The sequence below is a fragment of the Hydractinia symbiolongicarpus genome, chromosome 6 (genome assembly GCF_029227915.1).
Source record: "Hydractinia symbiolongicarpus strain clone_291-10 chromosome 6, HSymV2.1, whole genome shotgun sequence".
Classification (NCBI taxonomy): Eukaryota; Metazoa; Cnidaria; class Hydrozoa; order Anthoathecata; family Hydractiniidae; genus Hydractinia; species Hydractinia symbiolongicarpus.
The window spans coordinates 15,422,327-15,448,418 of NC_079880.1; the positions used below are offsets into that span (position 1 = coordinate 15,422,327).

General features: G+C 34.3%; 1 protein-coding gene across 1 annotated transcript; it reads left to right on the forward strand.

Moving 5' to 3' along the window:
* Window positions 1-14,114: 14,114 nt before the first annotated feature.
* On the forward strand, window positions 14,115-21,021 carry LOC130647172 (uncharacterized). The gene is made up of 2 exons (XM_057452935.1): window positions 14,115-14,824; window positions 19,678-21,021. Exons 1-2 carry the CDS (start codon window positions 14,503-14,505, stop codon window positions 20,130-20,132), a joined length of 777 nt encoding a protein of 258 aa, XP_057308918.1. The 5' UTR covers window positions 14,115-14,502; the 3' UTR covers window positions 20,133-21,021.
* Window positions 21,022-26,092: the final 5,071 nt, after the last annotated feature.

Below are 26,092 nucleotides of genomic sequence, written 5' to 3' on the forward strand. Positions count from 1 at the left end.
AGTACCAGCAGCTTCTGGTGGTCTAAATTCGTTTAGAATCGAACCAACTGTTTCACTTAGGATTTGTGCTGCAAGACGAACTCTCATAACAGAATACGGTGTTAGGTTAATGTGATCAGATGTAAGACGAGTTAGCATTTTTAAACCACTGTCCAAATCCTCATTATACAGTTGAGATATATGACTCCATAAAATAAATAAACCATTATTCCACATATACCTGGTACCACGACCAGCACCTGAGTTGGAGAGGCAATTACGAGCAGTTTTGATAAGATGAGGGACATCAGCAAAAAAATAGATATACCGTTTATCTTGACTGTAAAGGTTTTCAGTTCTATAAACAACATTCTTTCCTGGGTTTCCATCCAACGCTTTGTGCATTTTGAAAAATTTGCGGTTTGGTGAAGGACCATCAGCAGTTGCAGCAATAACCTTTAAATCAATATTTTCCAAAATTTTAACAGCTTTCCAAAATAATGGAAATATCTGAAAAGATGTTGCACCTGTAGTGGCAAAGGTGGCTATGCTGTATGAAAGAGGATTGACAACACTTTTAACCAAAAATACCAGGACATGGGTAGCCAATTCTTTAACATTTTTTAGAGTTGCATAATTTACTGAAATGTCACCCAAGTCTACAAAACCAATCAACTCGCCAGTGTGTTTATCCCATATAAGATCTTCCTGCACCTTCATTTCATCGAAGAGAATAGTAACAAATCTTTCAGGAGAAGAAAATAGCTCTGTCTTTTGTTTTAACTCTGAAATCACTTCATTGTTAAATCCACGTTTTGGACGAATGTAATTTTTGTAGTCTCTTAATGTTCGTAAACTTGGAAGTATTAAAATGCCAGCACCGGTTTTGCTGTTGTACCGAAGGTCTGAATATGAAGATGATGATTTAGCAGCAAGAGCCAAACAAAATTTTATAATCATTGGATGATACCGAACACTGCTTGCATTTGATTCTTTTAGGTACTTTTGCTGCTCCTCCCAAAATAATTTCATAAAGGGGGGGATTTTGCCTTGGTCAGAGCTTGAAAATATGGATTTGAAATCATTGGAAAGTTCGGGAGTCACATTTTTGCTGTCTGAAGTTATTGATGTTTTCATATTAATAATTTCCTGTTCCAACTGCTTACATCTTAAACGCTGACCTTGTATGGTAAGTTTTGTACGTTCAGGCGAAGTAAATTTTATCGGAGCAGTCAGCTTTGCAGGCTCGTTCAGCTTTGCCTTTTTCCGATCACGTTTATACAAGCACTTCACATTATGTTTATCACAAGAAATGCATATTTTCTGTCCATCATTACTTAACAGAAGTTCACACATGGAAGAACGAAAATATTCGTCTTGACTAACAACAGGTTTGAATTCCTTTTTTTGAAATTGATGGTAATCAAATTTTCTTGGAATAACATGGCTTTGACAGCTAAGTTTCACATCAAGATCAGGAGCTTGAATACCAGTACAAAAATTAAACTTCATAACATCACAAACAAAATTAGAAAGTGTGACATTTAAAAATGATCTTTTGTAATCAATATACAGTTTATGGTTATCAGGTAACATCCAACCAAAAACGCGTAGACTAAATGACAACGACTGGTCAACAAAGATTTCATATTTTGGTAGAATGTGATCAGGAGAAGGTAAAGTGATTACAGCGAGGGTGTTTGATGTGCTGATATTCCATTCATCAAGTTGTAGTTTTTGAATGCGTTGTTGGAAATCTGCAAAACTTTTATACATACGTGGTGGTGGTAAAGGTGACAATTGCTGAAGCACTAAACATTCTTCAAGTTTCTCAATGGCCAAGGTTATGCGTGCTGCAGGCTTTGGTGTTTTAATACTTTTTTGGGGAAGATTGATAGTTGGTATTGCACCTTCCTTTAATGATTTTCGTGTTGGATCTATTTGGAAAAGAATAAATTAGCAATTAATTATATATATACAAGTTAATTCAACCTCAAGCTTTAGGGAAGAAGCATCATGCCAGATAACATATAGAATTACAAAAAAAATATCCTTGAGTTTTTTAGACATGTACCCTTTGTTTCAGTTCTAGCTAGCTAGAGCTAGAAAGACAGGAAGGCAGCTTCTTGTCACTCCAGAAGAAACATTTGAAAGCTAACAATAATGATTACAGATAAGGATACTCGCTACTTACATATCCAGAACTGGTCTGCTCCGAAGTGTTTTTCACATATATAAACTTGGCTAGCATCAATTCTCTTCCTTAGCAAGTCATCAACAACACGATCTTTCGTAATTATATTCAAAAGTTCACTTCTCCATTTCTTATTAAAATCATTGTTAGGAGATGGAATCTTGAATATACTGAACTCTTTATTTCTTCGAGAAACAGAACAACCATAAATTGAGCAATTTGCGCCAGGCATGTTGTAAATATACTCAAAATATTAAACAAAAACTTCAACCGATGGGAGTAGCCAACTAATAATCAGCCATTTTGAAGTTCTTGTGTACTTTCGGAGGTCTGGGCGCCAGCTAAATAATTAGCTAAAGGCTAAACAATGGGCCATCGCCGGCCTCCAGACTATCTTTTTTTCTTATGACTATGAATGCAAAAAGAAGATAGAGACGAAGCACTGGACTATAATTCACATGCAATTTGAGTGTATAAAGCAAGAAATTCGTTAGTTAGACATATTCCTATTGAGATATCAGCCCTGGTGGATTCTGAAAAAATCCGAAGAAAACTAACTACCTTGATGCAAGCTCGATAAATACTCCACTTTGAGATGAAAATAATTCATATCCGCGTTATCAAGTTTCCTTTACTATGCTAAAATATATGTTCAATTAAAAATCATGTTATTTTTAAAAATTTATGTTTTTTCTGAATAGGCGCCCAATTTCAGTTTTGGACCTGTGCACTTAATAATCATTTCAAATTTTATTTTCAAGTTTAGCAAAATTAATAAAGCACCTGTTGCCTTTTAAGATGTTTTAATACAAAAATAACACAAGATGTGATAACTCATGTCTAAAACTCTAAAATAGGGCGGCGCCACAATTTCCAAAGTAGGGGGGGGGGGAGGGCTTAGGCATAACGGGGAATTTTGAGATTTTAGTGACAATCAATAACCGAATAAAGTTGCCGATACAACGCATTTTTAGAGACCCAAAACACGTAAAACGGCTATATTTAGTGAGATAGCCTGCAGGTTCTCTGGTTGGATAACATCAATTTTCATGCAGTGATAGAGACACTTATTGGCAGAAAATAGAAAAATTATTACTTAGCAAAAAATTGGTGGCGCCGCCACTGTAAAACTATATTTATAATGGTGAAACATTATTTTTTTACTGATAAAGTTATTTATTTAAAATATGATAAATAAAATTACTCCAGACAATCACAAGAGGCACAGTGTAGCATTCCTTCGCTTCGTTCATTCAGAATGCGTTTGTTTACATTCACGCGGGCTTACGTCACACAAGCAAGTATTTTCCTGAACAGAAAGTCCTAATCGACACTGTCATGGCGTTGACCATGGACTACTTTGACTGTAAATACCTCGAGAACCAAAGATCCCAAATTTAAAAAAATTAACACAGTTTATATTCACATTATAATGAACATTATAAGCACAACTTGTTACCAATCGTTAGTTCTCCTTTAAAACTAAATAATCTAAAAATTTCACTTCGAAGTGTCTTAGTTAAGAGACATACTTGGTAGGAATGGGTACCCATCGAGGGTTTTTGACTTTTGCCTCAGAATCTCTCTGAGCAAACATGGTCAACATAAAGATCCGGTACTCCTTGCTCCCAAGAAAGAGCTGCTTCTCGTTTTACCGTTTTTAGGTAAGATTTTATTACAGCTGAGAACGCCTTTACATCGTCTATTTAAAGAGAAGCTGCCTCATTGTAACCTCAGGCTAATTTTCTCTTCCAAAAGACGGTTAAATAGTTGCTTTTCCTTTAAGGACAAATTACCAAATTATTTACGCTCAAGACTTGTTTTCTGTTTCAGGTGTAGTGGCTGCAACGCCACTAATTAGCGCCATTTCAAAGTTGTATGTCTGCTTGGGTATTTCTGCTTTTACTGGAAAGCGCATCAAAGTTGGTCCCAAGATCACTGGTGTGAACGAACATGTTTTGACGGCTCATCACTCTCCTTCTGTGTTTCAGAATTTTTCCATCCTAACTACGCAGCCAAATGACTTTAGACTCTATTTGATGGAGAGTCTTCTTCTAGAGCACGACCGACCTCTTCTTAATAACGCGGTTAAATCGAAACCTTTGCAATTATTACAATAATTCTATTGTTACCGATGTTATTTTTTGTACCTTTTAAAGTATTTAATACGTTAGAAAATTTGTAAATTAGTGTGATCATGCCAACACAGGAGTTGGTGAAAGCTCGCTTTTAAAAAATAAAATAAAATATATGGATATGATATCTCTAATGCCGTGAATCGATCGACACTTTGATACTCTCTTTAGCGCTTCTATCACTTCTATTCAAGTACTCTAGCCAACTCGTTTTCCTTTTCCAGCGAAAAATGACACCTAATCATAACCTATTAGTGCGTAAAAGAATGGCAAGGAAGAGCAGAACCAAGACTTGTAGCTATTTCATGGATTGCGATGTACCGATGGTGCTTTTTAGTGCCGAATGACATCCAAAGCTAGGTTATTTCTGACATATCAAAAAGACCTACACCAATGACAACTACGTTTGTGTCAACTGAACGTACCATAAATTTTTTGCATTTTGAAGGAATAGCAGCATCTCGAAAAAACATCCACATATCTGCTTCTTCTTGATTACATGGTGAAAGATGTAATAAATCGTCGTTACCATTGGACATACATCCTCACCGTAAGTTTGAATAACTACTCTTTCTGTTTCCATATTTATTGATCAACTGCAAAAGACTTAAACAGTTTTTCCTTATTTTTGAATGTGGAAGCACTCGACGTCGTATGGCCCTTTCCTGTTATATTCCGTGCTGATGCTTTCAAAGTGTTTTTAAATAGAAAACAATATTAACTCGGTCTGCTGTTTGTAGTTAACAAAGAATAAATGGTAGGAATATTGTTAATGCATACTCTGCGGATGTTGAACTACGGCCCGGTGCTAAAATATTGACAAGTCGATATTCTAAGATAGTACAGTTTTTCTTATTTTTCCTAGTTTAGGCATGTAACACCATTCCTAAATAAATTCCATGTGAAGTCTCTCTAGACTCTGGTGGATAGGTGTTGGTACTTTCATTTCGTGTTTGTTTGACAGTGTTGTGAAACAGTGTGGATTGTTCCAGATATTTATTAGATGTGTTTATTTTATATCCCGGGAGCACTTTTTAACAAAAGCTTGTGGCAAAACTGTTTGGTGTCAACCTTTCGAAAAATTGCCATTAAAATCAACGTCCTTTTTCAGAAACATATCATGACGTAATACTTTCGCAGCTTTCCTTTCTTTATACTCCCCCAAGTTTTCCATTATGTGCCAGAAGTCTGTATTAAAGTTTTGTTGTATAAATTCCACCCAACTCTTTTGTCCATTTTTGTGCATAAGTAGCAGTTTGCTCCTTGTAATTAGCTAGTTCTGCTAAAACTTGTCCATGTAATTCTTTGTCATTTTCAGAATAGCTGTCATTCTCTTGAGTCTTTTGAGTGAATCTTCGATACAAACTGACAAGAAACTTTGAATGCTAAAAAGCAACTTGTGCGATCATATCACCAAAACTGAGCTTTCCAACAAGACAGTGTCTTCAGGAATCGCAGCACACTGCCAGACCTTTTTATCTATTTTAAAGGTTAATACTTCATGTAGTTCACCATCGTAAGAATCACAAAAAAACAAAAACAATGGGTCATATCTGAGCTGTTCCTTCTATATCTGAAATTCTTCTTCTAGGCGTACTGGTTGTAAAACTTTCTCCTGTGTCAGATGCAAAAACTTCGTTACGGTCGACATCATTGTTATTTGCTTTCAAACGCAGCTCTACTTGTTGTAACTTTGAGGTCACTGAGGAATTTGCTTCTGCAAGATTTGCATTATTATTAACAAATTTATTATTTTTAGCAAAGGACAGTGCCATAGGTAACGAATCTTTTTTTTTAAATATTCAATTTCCGTAGGAATTTTCTCTTAAAAAGCTGTAGGAACGTGCCCATATCGTGTCAATGTTCCAGGACATCGTAGCTCTTCTTTAGTCACGATTTGGAAATACAGATATAAATCCCGGTCAAAATCTAATGCAAGACTGGAAGTGATGTTGTGTCTTTATTGACATTTTTAACATCTGATAACTTTTAATCAAACAAAGTGAAAAAATAAACTGAAGCATTAAAACTATATATTGATTTACAATAATATCTCTCTTTTCAGAAGCTACAAATTTTTTATTACTTCTTTCTCGTTTAAATGGTGTTCTTAATTTCTCTATTGTACTTCATTAAATCACACATTGAATGAAGAAATTTAACTACAACTTCAAAGTGGAAGCTGAAATCAATTTTAATGAAGTAACAAACAATAGGTTGAAGAAAGTGTACTTCACCAGTGGCGGTTTATCGCAAAGGCGGTTTATCGCGAAGCGCTTAAACATCAACATCAGAGTCTACGAACCAAAGACGAACTCAGAAACACCTCCATGCAGATTCGTTCATGGTCTGAGGCAGCACGAGGAAGAGCAAGATCACATCACTCTTGCGATGCTAAACGGGCACTATTTTTACATAAAAAAAATCGAAGGTCAACAAAGATGTTGGGGTGTGACGTATGCGGCCTGCTCTCAACAAAACCCTGCAGTCTGAGAAGGCACAAGAAAAACGAGTGCAACGACCACAAAACGACGATCATCTGTGAAGGCAAGAAAGTAAAGCGTCGGAGAAGGTCTTTTACGGCGAGAATTTTAGCTACGCTGCATCGCAATAGATAGAGTACATTTCGATGGAAGCAGGAAGGTACATCCACCACGCAATCCGCGGGCATGGCGGAGAACGTGTCATACGAGAAAGAAAGGAGGAGCTAAAATTCGATGGGTATGAGCCCACTATGAAGACAATCTACGAGTACCATGGCTGCAAAGGGCATGGGTGCCCATGTCAGACAGAACCGAATGCGTACCGCTACGAGTAGACTAAAATGAAGGGAAAAGTTATACGCAAGCTAGGGTACAACTTCGTCACAGTGTGGGAATGTGAGGATCCACCCAAGGTAAAGCGCTTCTTCAAAGAAGAGTTTACGTCATACACCCACTACAACGTCTTCGACTTTGAAGCCCTTCTTCGCCCTATGAACCAACAGCATACTACAGACCTCACATATGTATCGAAGCAAGTGCCAGTAAGTGTTCGCATCCACCCAACGTTTTAAGAGCACGAAGGTCTTAGTTGAATAATTCGTAAAGGAATTGAAAAATAGAGAGAAGCTTTCATTGTTGAAAAAGTAGACAAAATGTACCAAAGACGGGTGGGTTAACCAGGTGGCGGTAATTGGGTGCAACATTGGGAAGTACGATATCAACATGATCAAGGTTCTTTGTCGAAAAAACTGCAAAAGACGAGAGTGAAAGAATCGCAGTAGTGAAGAAGAACAACGACAATATGTTCCTGACGACGTCGAAGTTTAAGTTCCTTGTGAATTCCCTAGCCCAAGGGATGAGCTATGACAGATAGTGTAAGTCACAAGAGTGTAAGTTGGAAAAGCGCGTTTTCCCGTATAAGTGGTTAACGAGATACGCCAATCTGACTCACATTGAACCTATTGCGCACGAGCACTTCTATAGCAGGTTAAGCGGTAAAAATCAGACAGCAATTCAAGTTGGGGTTATCGGTATTCTTTGACAAACGTAGCGTTTAAGACAATGATACACACACATTGGAGTTGTACATAAAAACTCTATGCTAAAAATCAGAGTCGCTCCTAATAAGTATGAAACGGTGAAAAGAAAATCAAACACATTTGCCTCATCTATTTAAAGATATTTACATTTTTCTGAATAAGCAAGTGCTTTCTGTGACCTTACTCGTAGAAATGTTAGAGTGAGCTCACTCGTACAAATGTTTGATATCGTAGATACACCTGCTGTAAACACCAAGAAGAAGCATATCGGGTGGAAACTGTTTCCAGCCTTTTCAAGTGTCGCGGTTTAACTCATGGGTTATTTCACTTGAGAATTTTATAGTTTTTAGGATGTTCGAGTCGTTCATACAAGCAGACATGTTTTGATTTCCTTCGCCGGGTCTTGATAAGCTCCCGGTCACTGATCATGTTGGTTTCGTTATCGATGAGTTTCATGTTCTGACTCTCGTAAGAGTACCACATGAACAGCTGTCTTTGCTTCCTTCAAACTTTCTTGGGTAGTGCTGTATCAGACAGTGTTAGCAAGCACAGGCTATAATTTGATGCCTTCCTGAGATGACTTGTTCAAACAGAAACTGTCTTTGCTTGTCGAGGTTTTCATCCGCGATACAGTCGCCTACGATGAGGATAGGAGCGCTGACAATTTATCGATCCAGTTGAACAGTTAATGAATTTAGTACAGTAGCCAACTTCAAACCACATGCATACAATGTATTGTCGTCGGCAAAATTACATACCTCTGATTCTACAATAACAAAAAACAAGTCATTAATAAAGATGTTAAATAGGAGTGGTCCTAAAATGGAACCTTGGGGAACACCACAAATAATCTCAAGCCATTCACTAAATTATGAGCCTATTTTAACTCTTTGTTTACGGGACGTGAGATAATTTAAAAGTAATTTTAGACTATTTGTGCTGATACCGTAAGCAGCAAGCTTTGCAATCAGGAGATCGTGTGATAGCGCAACTAATAAGAACAAGCTTTTATTACCATCAACAAAGATCTATTTTAGTTTTGTTAGTTTCATGGAGAAGCAAGATCGGATTTTCTTACGCAAGCCTGTCGTTTAGACACCCCCTTTAATACGCACCCCCTTCTGAGGAGCATTTGGAAATAAGCGCCCGGTTTCTCAATGCCGTTTGTTACGTAAAGCCATGTGATCCTCACAGTCATAGCGCGACTACACACCTTCTCATCTTTTAAACGTTTATTTTCTGTTAATAACACTTTCCTCCTCCTCAACCTCGCCTAAAAATAAACCAAAAATATTTATTTGTTTGTCATATAGTCAAATAAACAATTCAGAAATGCGCTCAATGTAATTTTTCCCACCTCAGGCTTTACGTCACCATGTCTTATGACGTCACGACCTGTCGATTAGTATGCTCTGTGGAAACCCCATCATCTGCACTGCTGCATACGCACGCGAGGCATGTATATACCTGCTGCGGATGAGAGCAGCCTTGAGTGATATTAATTACGGCTTTGAACAAAAGGTTTTTGCTTGTTTTATAATAGAAATTTGAAAAAAACTTTTGTTTTAAGTTTATGAGAGTTTTTTTCCTTGTACCATCTCGGACAATACGTTTTAAACATAATTGTAACCTCCAGTGCTGTTTGATTGGTTTATAAAGGTTACACATAAACATTTTTATGACAAATCAAAACTGCGTTCTGTACTAAACTCGCTAAAACCAATCACTCGACATATATTTTAGACATAAGGGAATTTGCTTTCTAAATCTCCATAGATTTTGGTGAAAGTGAATAAGTAACACGCCGCTTATGCAGCACACTGTAATGAATTTTACTATTCCAATAAATGAAAAATTTAGTACATCACTAGCTTCAGTGTGAAAACATTTGCGTAATTTGTTTACTTTGTTCTTTTTGTCATTATCGTGTTAAGATACGTTTTTTATCACATTGAAAACTCAACATTCCTTTGATAACTCGCATTTTTCCACCAAAATTCTTGTCCAACCGCAATGAAGCTAAATTGTAATTTCTTCCATTAAATACTAAGTATTTCATTTTGGAGCCGCAAAATGTTAACAATAAAAAAAATAATTTGTGAGGATTTGACAAAGTTGCCAAAAAACAACTCTTTCCCATGTGGTTCGGGATGGGATTTCATCATAATATTATTGGCTCGGCCAAAATAGAGTTATAACTAGAAATTAAAAACAAAGCCTTCCTAATGTTGTGTAACTGAGAAGTTTAAATACCTAATGACTTTTTAAATTATATATTTTTTGCAATCTGAGGTAGGATGCGTGAGTATAACATTCTCAAGAGATCATGTAACACTGCGCATTTCGTCATTCAAGTAATTATTTTGGTGCGCTTACTTTCATATCGCCACTCTGCATTGACTCAAAATTGTTTGTGTATATAAGACATTTGTATCGCTGCAAATTTTTTAAATGCCATCATAAAATATTTCATCAAACGATGGGTACAGCAAATTCACCAACATTAAAATTATTTTTGCATGAAATTAGAAATCTTGAAACTAACAAGCGCGTCACAGTGGTCATTTCATCTACTGTACAAGCGACGTATAAACTGAAATTTTAAAGAGTCTTTTCGAGGTCCCGTTTAATCTCGAGAGTGTGTTAAGAAAACAAGAATGGTAGCAAGTAAATTGCTCCAGTTGGAGTATAGATGGCAGCTAGACCCAAACCTCAGCCGTCCGCACCAAAAACTTTGGAGTATGTTGAAAAACCACAATCTAAGTTTTCTGTGAAATTCTGAAATTTATGGGTTGAAATATAATAACCGGTTACTACAACTGTATATCAGAGGGGTCCCTTAGACATAATTATTTGTAATATCAGAGTTGTATGCTAGACTAGAAACTTACTTGATCTTCTAATAGCAGTCACATCTCTACAGCGGTAACTACCTAGTAACTATTAATAGAACCCATTTCCGGTTGCTTTACAGTCAAACTTCCAAATGATGGCAAAACGACATTTTATTGTAGGCCAATCCTCTAATAGAGTTTTTTTGTGAACTAAAAGAAAATAGTCATGTTGTACTTTTTAGATTTTTTAGACAAAAAAAATAATTATGGCGAAAATAAAATTTTAACTTTCTCAAATCAAAATCCAATGTTTGGCGAAATGTAAGCCGTGCTTATTCAAAGACGGTAACAAAAGCGGGAAACACTTTCTTTTACCCGCCATTTTTAATCAATGTTAATTCATATTGGTCGTCGGTTGCGGCGGCTGCTAATTGGGGTTATATTGTACCGGCTTGATTGAATTTCTCGATTATTGGATAGTGCAAATTTTAAACTTTTAAATTGCAATCCAAGGAGTCCTAATAAAGACAAAGTAGTCAGCTAAACAAAATGACGAAGACAAAAATTATCAGACATTTCTCTTACGAGCTACATTGACAAATCACAGTCATTTGCATCAGATACTGCCATTTTGAAATTTTTCCGAGACAGCGGCAAACTTTGTTGCAGGAGGGCGAAGCAAGATTTTGGCTAGCCAACTAACAAAAGAAATATTTACATATAGGCATTTATTGGGTCATATGAAAAACCAACTATTGCATAGGGTAATACTAGCAAATGTGGCAATTTGATAGTGTAAAAAGATATACGAAACATTCGTTTCTTACAGTTTACTCTACCCACAAGATCTTTTATTCAGGGAGTGCACGTTGTACCAAGAAATGCAACCATTTTTAATAGATGAAAATCTTTATGGATTGTGGGTTAGTAAACAAACATGTTTCACTTTTTTTTCTTAAAAAACGTTTTACTTCTAGTTTTAAAACTTTATATATCTCCGTTGTGATTGTCACCGATCATATTTTTGTAGCAGAGACTTTTAGACTTTTAGGGCGTTTAGAAAATATGCCCCTCGTACGGTGAACATCACAGATATAGTCTTGTTCCTCCCTTTTGGCAGGAAAAAAACGAGACAGTGCTTTGGTAAACCTAAAAAATGACGTAATCTCTATGACGTAATAATAACCGCTATCGTTATTTGTTTCGTGACATGCTGACATGGTGTTGACGAAATTTGTTCCTGTCCAAAACAATAAAATTGACAAATACATAAAAATGTGTTTAGAATATAAATATGAATCCCATATATGAAAGAATCTTTTGAATTTAAAGAATTTTGTTTTTGTAGGGTGCAACAAATATTTCTCATTGGCAGACAGTTACGAGAAAATCTCCATTTGATATGCTTTGGTGGAGGTTGTAAATGAAAATTTCCAACCTATTTTCCAGGAATGTATGGCTCTTCTCTTATCAGAAATAAAAAGAGCCGTGGATAATTCGTGATTTGCTAAAAGATTCTTCACAATACTTTTTCTCGTCTTACATAATGCAATTGATTGATGTCTGATTTGAAAAATACAAAAATAAGTGGTCAATAAGTTGATTGCCACTTGAACAGCGTGGGCGCAACAAGGAACAAATATTTTTTATGCGGATAGAGAAAACTGAAAACAATAATTTGTTGTTTTTTAGTGCTCTTCCGATGTTTTAACCCAGGACGACCAGTTATTAAAATGATTATTACTTGACTAAAGAGTTCAGAAATAACCACCTTTTTGAAACTTTAACCGCGTTGGTGATTCATGACAGAACCTAGACGGTTCATTTTGATCAACGTTGGGTATCCCATTTCATCACTATTCTAAGACACGCTGAGAATTTTTCATGACAACCTATTCCCTAGGTCTTATGGCGGTCTATCTGTTGCGCTGTTTTTGCCCGAGTTCCACCTGATATTCGCGGGACACGTCCTTTAAGTGTTAATGTTACATGTTCTTTCTAACAACTCGTTCATTTTAGCTGCGGCTGGAAGTCATTATTTATTCACCCTGTTTCAGCCTTAAAGCTCTGATTTGCATTTTTTCGAAACAGTTCCGAAATCAAATATTTCCACAAGAAAATATGAACATTTATGGTCAGATTACAAATGGTAGTAAAGATTTTCTGGCCTTTGAAGAAATAGGCAGGGTTGAAATTATCTTATTATATAAAGATTCATGTATGTTAGTAAAAAATATAAAAACTAGTTAATAATTGTTTCTTCGTAATTCCAAATTCACATCACTGTCTTAATATGTTCTTACCAAAAACTTAGCCTCAACATTGACTTAAACCAGGTTCTTACAAAAAATGAAAAACAAAAAAATATGTAATTTTAATTAAACATATTATACCACTTTTTAAATCAAAAATATGAATAACTAGATATAACGGAACGTCTTCACAACACTCAACTTGAAGGAAGCTTCATAATGTTCTTAAATTACCCTTATTTCGTCTCTTATTTTGTCATTTGTGAAGTTTAAAGGAACATCTTAGTACTTCTTGATATTCACAAATGTTCTAAACATGTTCTAAAGTTTTGGACCTCTAGTGAAGTCATATATTCTTATATAGTTTGTACCTACGCAAAGCGTGTAGTATATCAATCAAGCAGTTACTGAAAAATATACAAACTCAACTACTATCGCGATGTTAGTTTAAAAAGTTTCTAATTAACTAAAGAAAAGAGAAAAAAGCCCTGGGAACAAGGTTGAACTCAGTTAACTTTTAGTGAAAAAAATAGGTGCCAAGTTACGCATGCGTGTTGAATGTTGTCTTATTTTTTTTATTCATAAGTAATTAATTATTTATGCTTTAGTGTCTAAAATGTCTGAAAAAATTTCTGCTGACAAACAACCTCCGTTCTATATATTGTATCATCTTCATGTTAAAAAAACGCTTAGCATTTAGCGTAGAGTTTTTTTTTCACAGAGGCGATGTTAGATCTTGCTACAGAAAAAAACGCTGAAAAAGAGCTTCAATAAGGAATACTTAGTTTTTGCAACGTTTTTTGTTGTTGTCTAGTACAAAATGCCTTATGGATGGTCATGTCAAAGCTGAATTATCAAGTCTCTTGTAATTTGCAGTATTAGGTGAATGTGTGAAAAAAAGCTAGACATTTGGCTCGTAAAACTTAAAATTTATTCGTGTGAAAGCAAGAAGGATCAAGAAAACGTCAAGGAAGATAATAGTGTTAATAGAAAACAGACTTTGTCATTTTTAAAGTTTTGGCATGTCTATTGAGTATTTTGAAAAATAAATAAATAAAACTTTCTCTTTTTAAAAAAGGCAAAAATGTCACGTTTTATTCGATCACGATTCCATAAGTTTAAAATAAGCTTCCATAATAAGTTAATAAAAACATAATTATTAACCTTTTATATATCCCATCAAAATAAACTTTAACGAGACGCGCGCGTAAGCTATCTTTTCAAAAATAGATGTTAACTCTGCGAAGGAGAGCGAAGAGAATTTCGATTGGTCAGCACTCATCTGGGGTTTTCCCTACAAAAAAAATATGTAAAAACAAAGTTTCTCTTTACGTTTGGCTCACTGTAGAACTCGTGGCGCATGAATGTGCATAAAAGAAGCTCGTAGTATTTACGTATGTAATCAGAGCAAAGAAATCACAACCAATTTCGTTGGTGTTATTATAAAACTGGAAGAAAATTGCATAAAAAGTTTTTAACATTTCTTGTACTACAAAATTAGTTTATTGAGTTAGTTTGAGATTTGTTTATCAAAAATCAATATTCGTTCCATGTTTCCTAAATGCTCTAAGATTGGTGTCGAAATATGGGATTTCAAAGTACTGGAGAACAGGGATTTAATGACAAAAGTTTAATGGCTTCATGTGTAAACGAAATTAATGTTGACGCGAACGACTCAAAAATGGATGATGATGTTAACAACGAATGTAAGAATTCTACTAATGGAAGAATAAATGCTGTTTTAGAAAACATCAGATTATTTTTTGAGTCAAGTAAACGGAACAGATCTGGTTCTAATACAACTGTTTACAGCGCGCAAAATTCTTTACCTTCGTCGTCTGGCTACCAAAGTTTGGATACAAGTTTAGAACTGGAAGAATCCTATATAAAAGTCGCGAAATTTACAGGTTGGGAATAACTTTTTTTTATTTCCTAATTTCTTTTTTGTTTTTGTTGCTTTAGTTTCATTTCCAGATGTGTATATTTCTTTATCTTTTTCTGATTTGTTTTCCTATTTTTAAATCAAAAACGATTTTGCAATAATTGGAAAATAAATATTTTCTTAAGTGTGTTTTTATGAAAGATTTTTTTATGCAATACTTTGTTTAAACATCAGGTGACTAAGATTTTAAATCCGTTCATGCGTAGAATCCAACTTTGTTCTCAGCTCCTAAAATGACACCTCGACAAAAGCTTCGAAATTATACTGCAAATAAAACAGCTTGAAACATCTGCTACTGCTTTAACATGGAAACGAGGCCAATCTGAGATATCATATCAAAAGTAACATTTTTTTACTGGAAAGATATGTAAATGCAATAGCGATGATTTGAGAGCAGAAAAGCAAAACGTTTCAAATGTAATCACTGCACACTAGGGCGGTTTTTAGTGGAAAGTGCGTTCACAGCCGCTCCTCACCAACGACGTCATTATACATCTCAACTTGTAACTTTTGAATCGCCTTTAGTCTCATTTGCTTACCTATTACCTATTAGAAAAAAACAAACAATGACTTCCTACGACACGGGTACAACTTTAGTTTGCTGATAGGTGCTTCCGACAACTAAGTTTGTTGTCACAAGTTAAGAAATAGTTTCCGATGAAGCGTGCGTGCGTGATTAGAGAGACTATAAGAGAATAGATATGGAGATTATCATTACTATTTCAAAGTGCCAGAAATACTAGTCCTTAAATTTGTCTTGTGTTGCTTTTGTTGTTTCCGTTCGATTAGATACATAAAGAATGTTGATTTGCATATTTCGTATTGTTTTTTAGTGTTGTCAAAACATGCATTTTTAATGGCTACTTTGTTATTTTTACTCGATCCCTGAAGCAAATCTTTCTTACAGGGTAAGGATTAGGCCTTAAACAAATCTCATGCTTCAAGATTCATTAATGCGGCCAGTAGGAACACTTAGAAAGTGGAGATTAAAATAGGTTGTTATGATAAGATTTCGTAATACGCTACAAAGCTTCCTTTGTTTTCAAACTTTACATTTTAGATCTCTTTTGTACGTAAAGCAATTTAGTGTATAAATAAGATTAGTTTGGTAATGAAAGTTTTTACAAGCATAAATAACTTTCCGCAACTAGCAGATTTTAATGCTTGACATTTGAAGTATTTATAATTACATGCTGTAGTAAGAATGAGCCGCTATTCAAATAATCAGATAGCCATACTGGTAACTGTTTCAATATTTAGAACGTAAGTTTTTTCTAATTCATTTAAACCTAATCGTTACTGTTTCTCAGGCAGCACTTATTGACAGGTTCGCATCCAATTAAATAAAAAAATCGGTCGCCAAAAAAGTAAAAGTCAATTCTTTTTTTAAAACTTCGACTCCTTTTCTTCACAAGTGGATCTTGACGTCGTGTCTTGCCTACAACAGGCTTTATGTTATTTTTATAAAAATCACATTTAGCCGGAGAATCGAAAGAGTTAGCAATAAAGAAGGCATCTTTTTATCATCAACTTCAAGCTCCTACGGTCTTTGTGTATTCCTTGATATACGATTAAAAAATTCGCACTTCAACAACGCAATAACAATCCATACTCTGAAGTTCTTCGTCTTTTGTGTCGAAGTATAGCTATGCAAGTTTCGCGCAATTTTGCCCTAATTTCTGCATTGAAATTTTCCCAATTTTTATCGGACCTTTTTGCAGCAAAGGGAAGCAGCAAAATTTTGTCTGCTACTGCTTTATCAATGTTCTTATATATATTCTCAATTTCCATCCACAACCTCTTTTTCTTATTAAATTGTTCCTAAAAAACTCCATTTGATCTAAATGCCTTTATATAACAATTGATTTACTGTTCATCGTTGATTTGAATTCATTACGTTTTATTCGGATGTTGAACAGCAGAGATTTTAGCTTATGTTGATCTTAGTCATGTTGATCTAGTGTCGCCTATTTTTGACGTCACTGTCTAATCGCTTTGCAATTCTCTTTTAAATTGTTTTTAATAGGTTTTAATTACGCGTAATCTGATATATAAGTTGAGGGACATTCAATTTGACAAAGCACATTTAATTATAAAAAGGATAAGCGGCTTCCAATGCCAACTGTGAAATTTTTTGCAATGATTCAAGTCTGACAACTTTCATAACTATAAGACAATTAATTAATCAATAAAAGTTTTGCGTAATTTGAATTTTTATTTCATTCTTGCAAATGGTTTCCTGCTGCAAAAAGTAGCGCTTTAAAAAGCATAATAATATCTGTGATCACAATAAATTATATTCAATAAAATTGTCTATTAAATGTTTAACCGCTAATAATGCCAATTTCATTTTAGTGGTCGTTATAGAGTGTTGTAGCTGGCTACCTTCATATATTGTTGACTGGGTGTTAAAACTTATAATCAAAATAGATGTTTTGATAAGTCACTACATCCTAGTGTCATTTTTAATGAATCAACTGGAGGTCTCAAAGCGTTGCTAAAAATATATATCTTTAAACTTTTTAAAAAGATTGTTTGTTAACCACTTTCGTCATGTTTCTGATAATAAAACATAATTAAATAGCAACGCGGGTATGATGGAGAATATACAATGGAACAAATAAAAAGAGGTTTTCCTTTTAAATCTTTCCATGTTAAAGTCAAGACATAACCAAAACACCCTCAGCTCCTTAGTTATTCTCACACGTGTATATAAAGGACGTTCCCCTGTGCATAATGTGTTAATACTGTATTTAACTACAAAGAGGATTGAACTTTGAACTTGCGGAGGAAAACCGTTTTACTTTTTAGAATTATGTAATATGTATGTGTTGGTGACTTGCGTTTTTTTTAATTGTTAACGATTCAAAGAAATATGTATTTTAAAAGTGTTTTCAAAAACATTTATTTTCGACAGTTTCTAATGCTAAAAAGGGTTAAAAAAAATTAATTTTTGTTATTATATAAACAATGCGGAGAATGACGAAAAAACCTTAATCTTTGCAAATCTCTCTTTGTTTTAACGCATTAGTTGCGGAATGTTTTCTTGAAATAACTACAGTCCTATAATCTGGAATATACAAAATAACCTTACTTAATAAGCCTGATTTTATCAAATTTTGAAGCAAATTAGCTTGCACAATAAGCCAGATTGGAAAGCAAAGAGAATGTTCTGTCAAAAACATGTAAAAAAGAAAGGAAAACACTAAAAAACTTTGACAGTGGTTGGTAACAAAAATGCTTTCATCACTGCTTCATGATGTCTATCTTGTTACACTTCATACCATCCATTTTGCTGCACTTAATCATATTAATCTTATTAGGTGTGCGCGTGTATATTCAGCTACTATGCGCTCTCTAGGACCAGGGAATTAGAAGTTTTAATATCCAATTTCCAGGACAAAAAATTTAATATTAAATTTGGCAGTTTTTTTTTTAAATCGATGGCTAATTAAGAAAACCTCAGGTTACTTCCAATCAGATGAAACGGTAAAAAAATACTATAATTTCTCTAAAAAACTTTACTAGTAAATAACGCACTAATATACCTTATTGACAAATATTAACACGTAAAACTCGAAACGAAGTGAGAGAAATATTGATGTGTGTGAAAAAATGTCACTCCCTAGCACCTGCTTTTTTATAAATATTTCATTATATTGTTCTGGTGCCATTGAGGACGAAAAGTGTATGCATATTCCCGAGAAGTTATTCAGCAAGACTTTTAATAATTCATGTGTTTTCCCGCTTTCATTGAGTCTTTTTTGGATTTATCTCTATCCTTGTATTCCCCGAGGTATATAAGATTTGTTTTTCTAATACGAATATGTTAATGTCCGGTTCCATTTTGTGTTCCATTTTTAAAATATTTTTTATTCTAAGTTTTTAGCCATGCTAGGAAGCTCAGGTCAGATTACGACGTTGTATGGATAGTCTTAAAGACACGCATTTCCTGGAGGATAACTCAATGTTCATGTCAAAATCTAATCGTGAAATTTGTCTAATCGTATTCCTTCCCCTGATTCCAAAAAGCATGACAAAAACAAAAAAAACAAGCAAGTAAACCCTATACACAAGCTAAGTGCCGCCAACACCGACAACAACAACAGCAAAAACAACAACAACAACAAAGAACTCCGACGTGACGTAATTATCACATATTTAAATCAACGAAGTCGTTAAAAAGGATGACAAAGCGCAATTAAAAAACCGACGCCTCTATTAACCTTGAACAACATAATTAACATCACATGATTGTAATGTGTGTATGTTTGTGTAATTAGTCACGAGTAATAACCGTGCAGGGATTATTAAGAACGTTCATCAACACATTCGCCGACATGTTTTCTTCCATGTTGACACTTTTACATGACTGACTCACTATATAAAGAGATTTGATACTCGTGCTTCTATATATTTCGAGCATCCATGAGGCTTTTGCGTATGTTTTCTTTCGCTTTTTATTTGTTTTTAGACGAGTTGTGTAAAAAAAGTTTTAGTTTTGCAAACAGAGTAGAAAAATGTAACAGCGAGGCATTTGTCGATAGCTTCTTAAAATTATTTTTTTTTAGATCATGCGCGTAGTAAAGATATTTAATATTTTTGCACTACATCTTCCACAAAACAGAAACTGTTTTCTTACCAGCCTCTTTATGATACGGAGGCTAAATAGGATTGGATAAAGTTTTAATCCGATAAAATGAAGGTGGATTTTTAACTTTTGAAGTGTCGGGGTGGCGATACTGAAATTATGCATGCTAGAAATAGATTTATATACTTTATTTTCCTATTTTGACAAGCTATTTTTTCTTCTTTCAGATACGGAAGAAAAGACGGAGTTCAGTCATTACGGTACCTTAAAAGAATACCAAGAAATGGAACAACAACAGAAGCTAGCTGCCAAAATCAAAGAACTCATCGAGAGCAATCCAACCAATACGATCAAAATGTCGGATTATCTAACGCTGCGTACTGCAGGGGATGTTATGAACCTATCCAAGTGTGAGCCTTACGGATTAAAAGGCTGTAAACTCATTCTCATTATAGACAACAACGGACAAACCATCGATCTGGGAAGCGTGTATCCTGAGAAAGGTATTGTTTGTACGTTTGAGATCACACTGGTTCTTCACATCAAACTGAATCCATGTCGCAGACTTCCCTTTTTCAACTGCAAACAAGCAGTCATGAATGTTCTAGAGCAGTATGAACTTAGAAAGGAGAAAATGTACACGGGAAAGAAAAGAAGGGCATCGCCCGTTTTTCTTAGCTAACACATGTCCCATCTTTGATTAGTTCATTTAGGGAATTTAGAATTTTGAAAATCAAGCACGGCAACCGATTAATCAATATTTGATATGCTGGTTACGACAGATTTTTAAGATCCGTCGGCTGCTGGTTGAATGGCGCTGTCTTAAAACGAAAAAGTATGTATTATTCTTAATGTTTGCCTCTGAAAGGGGAAATTTATATTCCAATTATATGGATATCTTTGCTTGCTATTTTTTAATTATAAATTGTCTTATTTGAATGGAGACTTTCAAGGAGACTTAAAAAATTAGTGATATGTAGTACTTTGCTTTATTTGAACGCTGTTATAATATAAGAAAAGTCTCCAAGAAGGAGCTTTTAAAAAACAATTATGTCCAACAATACAATGGGATTGATTTTTTTGTAATTCTATATCTTTTTTTTTTAAGTTAACTAGTGATTTCACAGTGGAAATAGATATCCAATTTTAATTTCATCTTAATTTTCTTATTTTTATTTTACAATTAATTGCAACAAAAATGTTCATTTACATTTTTTTGTTTTGTTTTTTTACTTTAGTACTTTTCATATTTTTATTTTCATATTTTTTTTTATAAGGAAGGTTAAGTCTCAATGGCATTCGTTAAAGATCTTCTTCAGCAAGAATACTTTATTTTAGAATAAGTCATAATTCCCAATCCATACAACACTTCACAATAATAGTTAAGACAAATCTTTCTTCCCAAAAATTTTTAAGGTGAGGTGCTAAATTTTTTGGTCAACTTTATAAAAAGAAATTTGTTCTGAAATAATTTTGTGGAAGTTTGTAGATGAGTGAGTCTCCTTAGCCATTTGTAATTTTTTCTGATAACCTCGACGTGATTTTTAACAAAGATATGTTTAACGAGCCTAGTACCATTTCTTTTTTTTACATTTGTGTCATAAAAGTAGTTCTTAGATAGTTTGTGTTTTAATATATATTAATGTTAGTAATAAAATATTATTTTGGTGTGACTAAAGTGAAAAAATAAAAATTATTTTAACCCACTTTTCGCTTTTATAAAAAGTTTTCTGTGAGAAGCCTGAATAATTTCACCCTATGCAATAAGCGTTCCCTGCTACCTGAGCATGGCCAAAAAAAAACAGTACCAGGATTTCTCACATTTAATTGAAGACTTCTTATATTTTGGCGAAAAGTAACTAAAAACGAAACTCATATTTATGCCCTCAAAAACTGTTTACCAAATTGTCAACATTGCCTCTCATGTATTTCCAGTCTCTTTACTCAACAAAGTTTTAACTGTCCACTGTTGTTAATTTGATCTGTTTTCAATTTCTGGTTCTTTTTTCTTTTTTGAACTACATGCGTATTAATTTTCTAAAGACAATTTCCTAAGGTTTTGAAAACTACTTAATTCTGCCGTCCCTTTCGTGACTTGTGCTTTTTCAGTAACCCATCTTAAACAACCCCTTACAAATTCATTTTAAAGGCAAAACTACTCCCTTATTTAAAAAGTTTTATATTTAACTCGTCATACCCTATTTATCAAATTAATTTCAATATTCCAGTATCCCTGCACCCCACCATCCCTCCTCCTAAATCTCGTCTTATTAATTCTTCGTTTTAAAATTACAATATCTCATATCTTCTCTATTTATGAAATTTTAGGACTAATTTTCGTTTTTTTTTAGAGAATGACAAAAAAAAAAAGCCATGCCAAAGCAGAACCTTTTTTGTAGCTACCTTCCCCACCTTGTTTCTATGAAAGTTTCTTTCTATTTATTTAATTAAAATAAATAACTAAACAGCACCATCCCTCCCAATTTTCAGCCTGCGTTAATCTTCTATGGTTCTGCATGCTGGCCATTCGGACGCTATGAGTAGTGGTCATAGGAGATTTACGATTTTTTTATGGAATTTATAATATATCAATATAATGTTAAAAAAATTCAAATTCTTTCACATTTTTAACAATAATTCTTCTTCGGCAAAATAAGTTGTTGTTTTTATGTGAAGTTGTATTTCTTAATTTTTTTGATGGAGACTATTGTTCACTATAACATGTTCTATAAAAAGCATGTATTTGATATGTTCTGGCGATATGATGGCATTGTGTTAACGTTGAGAAACCTCGTTCACCACTCCACCTACCTAAAACTGATTAAGTTAATTTTTTCGCTAATTTGACGAATTTTATCCATATTTGTAAAAACTTTTGTGCGTATTGATAAAAAATCACTAGCTTCTGTGTTATGAGCATGTTAGGCTACCTTATGTCAATAAATAGGCCTAAAATAAATTATCTTTGCGAAATATTTTGACATGATTGATTCACGAAAATTAATTTCCGCAAAAATTAATAAACGTAAGGTACTCATATTCCAGCATCGCGATGACCCTTAACAAGGAAATACTAATGAAACAAAATGTCAAAAAATCAGGCTTATTAAAGACAATTTTTTTCCTATATATACGAGGGCTAAAATATGCTGATATCAGCAGCAAAAATCATAAGGAAAAACCACATTTTTTCCAAATAACCCAGTTCCGCGATGTTTTCCATGGTATTGGCTAGCTCTAAAACTTGTGAAAACGACAACTGAACTCTTTGCGGTTGAAAAGCTAAGAATCATCACTGGGAACTGAAGACTATGCAAAATAATGCCATGAGTAGTAGAAGTGAAATAATAGGAAGTTTTGAACAGTTTTTTAATTGGTTCACAAGATTTTAAGGCACCCCGCAATAATAATTAAAGAGCAGAAACCCTTTATGATGTGTGGTGAAGGTGCATGGTCACATCTAGATATTGTTTATTTTGAGATTTTGGGCTACGTACCATGCCAGCACTCCAGAGGCACATTTGTTTTTAATTAATCGTTCAAGTAGCAGCTAGCTATATACATTTTTTATGTAACTAGTTTGCTGGCACAGTTTTCAAGAGATTCTGTCATTTTAAATATAGGTAGCTGCTAGCTAGCTATTTGGACCTTTGCATGTTTTCTTTCACCATCTTCCCATAACAGAGTAAGCAGTCAAAACTTGAGTATATAGCTAGCTAGATATGTAAGGTATTGTGTGTCGGTCAAATATGTTGTGACAGCGAACAGAAAGCTATTTTTGATGATAAATTTCTGCATATTTTTAGGTTGTATTTACCGAACAGAAATCTATTTTTTTCAAAAAAGTCCCCAGATTTTCAAGTTTCCTTTATCAAATAATTTTCTTTTGGAAACTATAGCAAGACGTGATATATACTATGAGGTTCTTGCAGGTATTGTTATTGTATTGTTGTTGTAGCTAAAAGACCTGAAGGTTAAAGACTTGAGAAAATAGGGCACTTAGTATATAATATTTCACAATTCCAGTGGAGCGCTTATAGCAATACAGCATTAAAGGTGTAATATGTTTTTCTATTTTCCAGAATAAGTTTCTGTGGATATTCAAAACATAATTGTGAGTGGCACTAGGTTAAACTATTAGTGCAGGTAAACATGTTGCAGATCTGGGTAGACACAAATAATAACATCCTCACAACTTTGTATATATACGGCATGAAATTTTGATTAAATATTCGTCACGATTAATAAGCATATTCCCACATATTCTCACGTTTTATCTATCTTATTTAATCACAAGAATCACTTTAAATGTTTTCTGCACATGTACCTTGATAAAATGCTGTCAAAAACAGTTTTTCGGCGTCTCCGAGAATGGCTAAATTAAGGAACTCGGGAACTATGATAATAGTGAAAAGAAATTTTACTCTAGCTAGCTAAAGCAAAAAAGTTTGACCCATTTTACTTAGTATTAACTAATAATTTAATAAATAAATGGTAGCTATAGGCTGGCTAAGCTACCTGTTTAAGAACAACATCAAACAACCAGTGGGCACAAGAACGTTTTTTTTAACGTTTAAAAGACGTCATTGTTATCGTTCAATTAACGGTCAAATAACGTACCGTTTGCACATTCAATAACCACTTTTTTCAGGACGTTTAAATAACGTTCCGCATGTAACGTTTATATGACGTTCGAAATGAACGTTTAAATAACGTTATTCCGTTGGTTCAATAAACGTTCAAATAACGTTGCGTTTGCACAATCAATAACCACTTTTTCCAGGACGTTTAAATAACGTTCAAAATTTAGCGTTCAAATAACGTCATTCCGTTGGTTAAATTAACGGACAAATAACGTCCCCGTTTGCACATTTAATAACCACTTTTTTCAGGGCGTTCAAATAACGTTCCATTTGTAACGATTACGTTACCTTATATGGTGATTAAAGAAACGTTTAAACAACGTCATTAAGTGAATTTCGCAGGAAAGGAAGTTAAAAAAGAACAGAATAGGAACATAAATTTATTAAAATTAAAATTGGTGAAATACAAGCGACGTTAATTATTATGGAACATAATAAAAATATCAGTATTACTTAAATATTAATAAACTAGTCGATAAAGCCCTTGGAGTAATTCACTTAGGCAGAAGGACATTGGAAAAATAGGTTGTTTTAGATTTTTTGCTGACGTCAGCAGTGCAAATACAAAATAAATTAATTATGAAACTTGTTTTCATGTTTTCTCCATTGAGTAGAGCTAACACTGTTGATCAAGATAATGTATATGATTGTGTGGTTTTGCTGAGCGGTTAATGAAATATAAAGGTTTAAAAATTTTACTGATGTCAAAACCGAAAAAATTATTTTTTAGAAATTTGTGTGCATGTTACCTTCATCGCATAGATCTTGAAACGCTGATCAAGAACATGTATAGGACCATGTACTTTTGACAAACGGTTGCACAGAAATTAGGGTTTGAAGGTTTTTTGATGAGGTCATCAACCCGTCCATTCAGAATCGGGTTTGGGGATCCAGGTTTGGAAAATTACCCAAATTGATCGTAAGTGGTCCCTAGTTTCCAAGTTATTTGGCCTCAAAGTTTTAAGTGCACTGTAATGGCTTCATTAATTTAATATACTTTCCTTTGACGTTAATATTATTTTAACGTTAGCTAGAGTAGGGAGGTAATTAAAGTACAGTTTAGGTTTTCGACGGTCAAAGCCCTATTAAAAAACGCAAATGAGTAAACACGTGACATCATGACGGCACTCGATAAAACTGCTGACATCAACAAACGCGCAAATCTGTTTGATTAGGGAAAATCCCCCTACTCAAATTGCAACCGTTGTTAGTTGAAGTCTGAATGTATGTATAATAAATGTCAAGCAACGACCGAAGGCCTAAAATGACAGCGTTAGATTGGTACACACATTTTATAATGGTAACTTTTTTGAGAGACCTATTCTCTACCGCAAATAAAAGTGAGAAAGAAGAAGAGTGTGAGAGTGATATCAACGCTCTAGTAGAGATAATTAAAGAACTAGAAGAAACAAATGGACAAACTGCGACAAGAAGCTAAAGTCTTAGGTCTCAAAGGGTACTCTACGTTGAAGCGAGTAGACCTTGTTGAAGCTATACGGAAAGTCAAGTATAAGGATGCGTCGACACAAACGGGCGGACCGTACTGCGAGCCTTGTGTTAAAATTGCATGGCAGAAAAATCTTGAACAATATTTGAGGGATCTCGCTCAGCGACATGTCGTACATGATGGCGACTTGCTCATAGATCAAAATACAGGAGAAGTAATCGTCTAGTATGTTGACCAACATATTAGACTTTGTAAGCAGGTGGAGACTCTAAGTAGCGCTGGCATAGTGCGCAGATTTCAGTTTTTAAAAAAAATTTCATCTTTAGCTTCTTGCCTGCCTTGTGCTAGCAACTCTGCGCGTTCATTGTCGTTGATGGATTTCACAGCCTTTTTCATTCGTTGTCGAATCTGCTCCTTGAGCATCATATAGCGCTGTTTTTCCTGCATGATCCATGTAAACTCGTAGTCTGAAATTATACCATCTTGGATCGCTCTGGAAATCTTGTCGTATACAGTGTCTAGTTTTGATTCAGCTAGGAGTTTGATGCACTC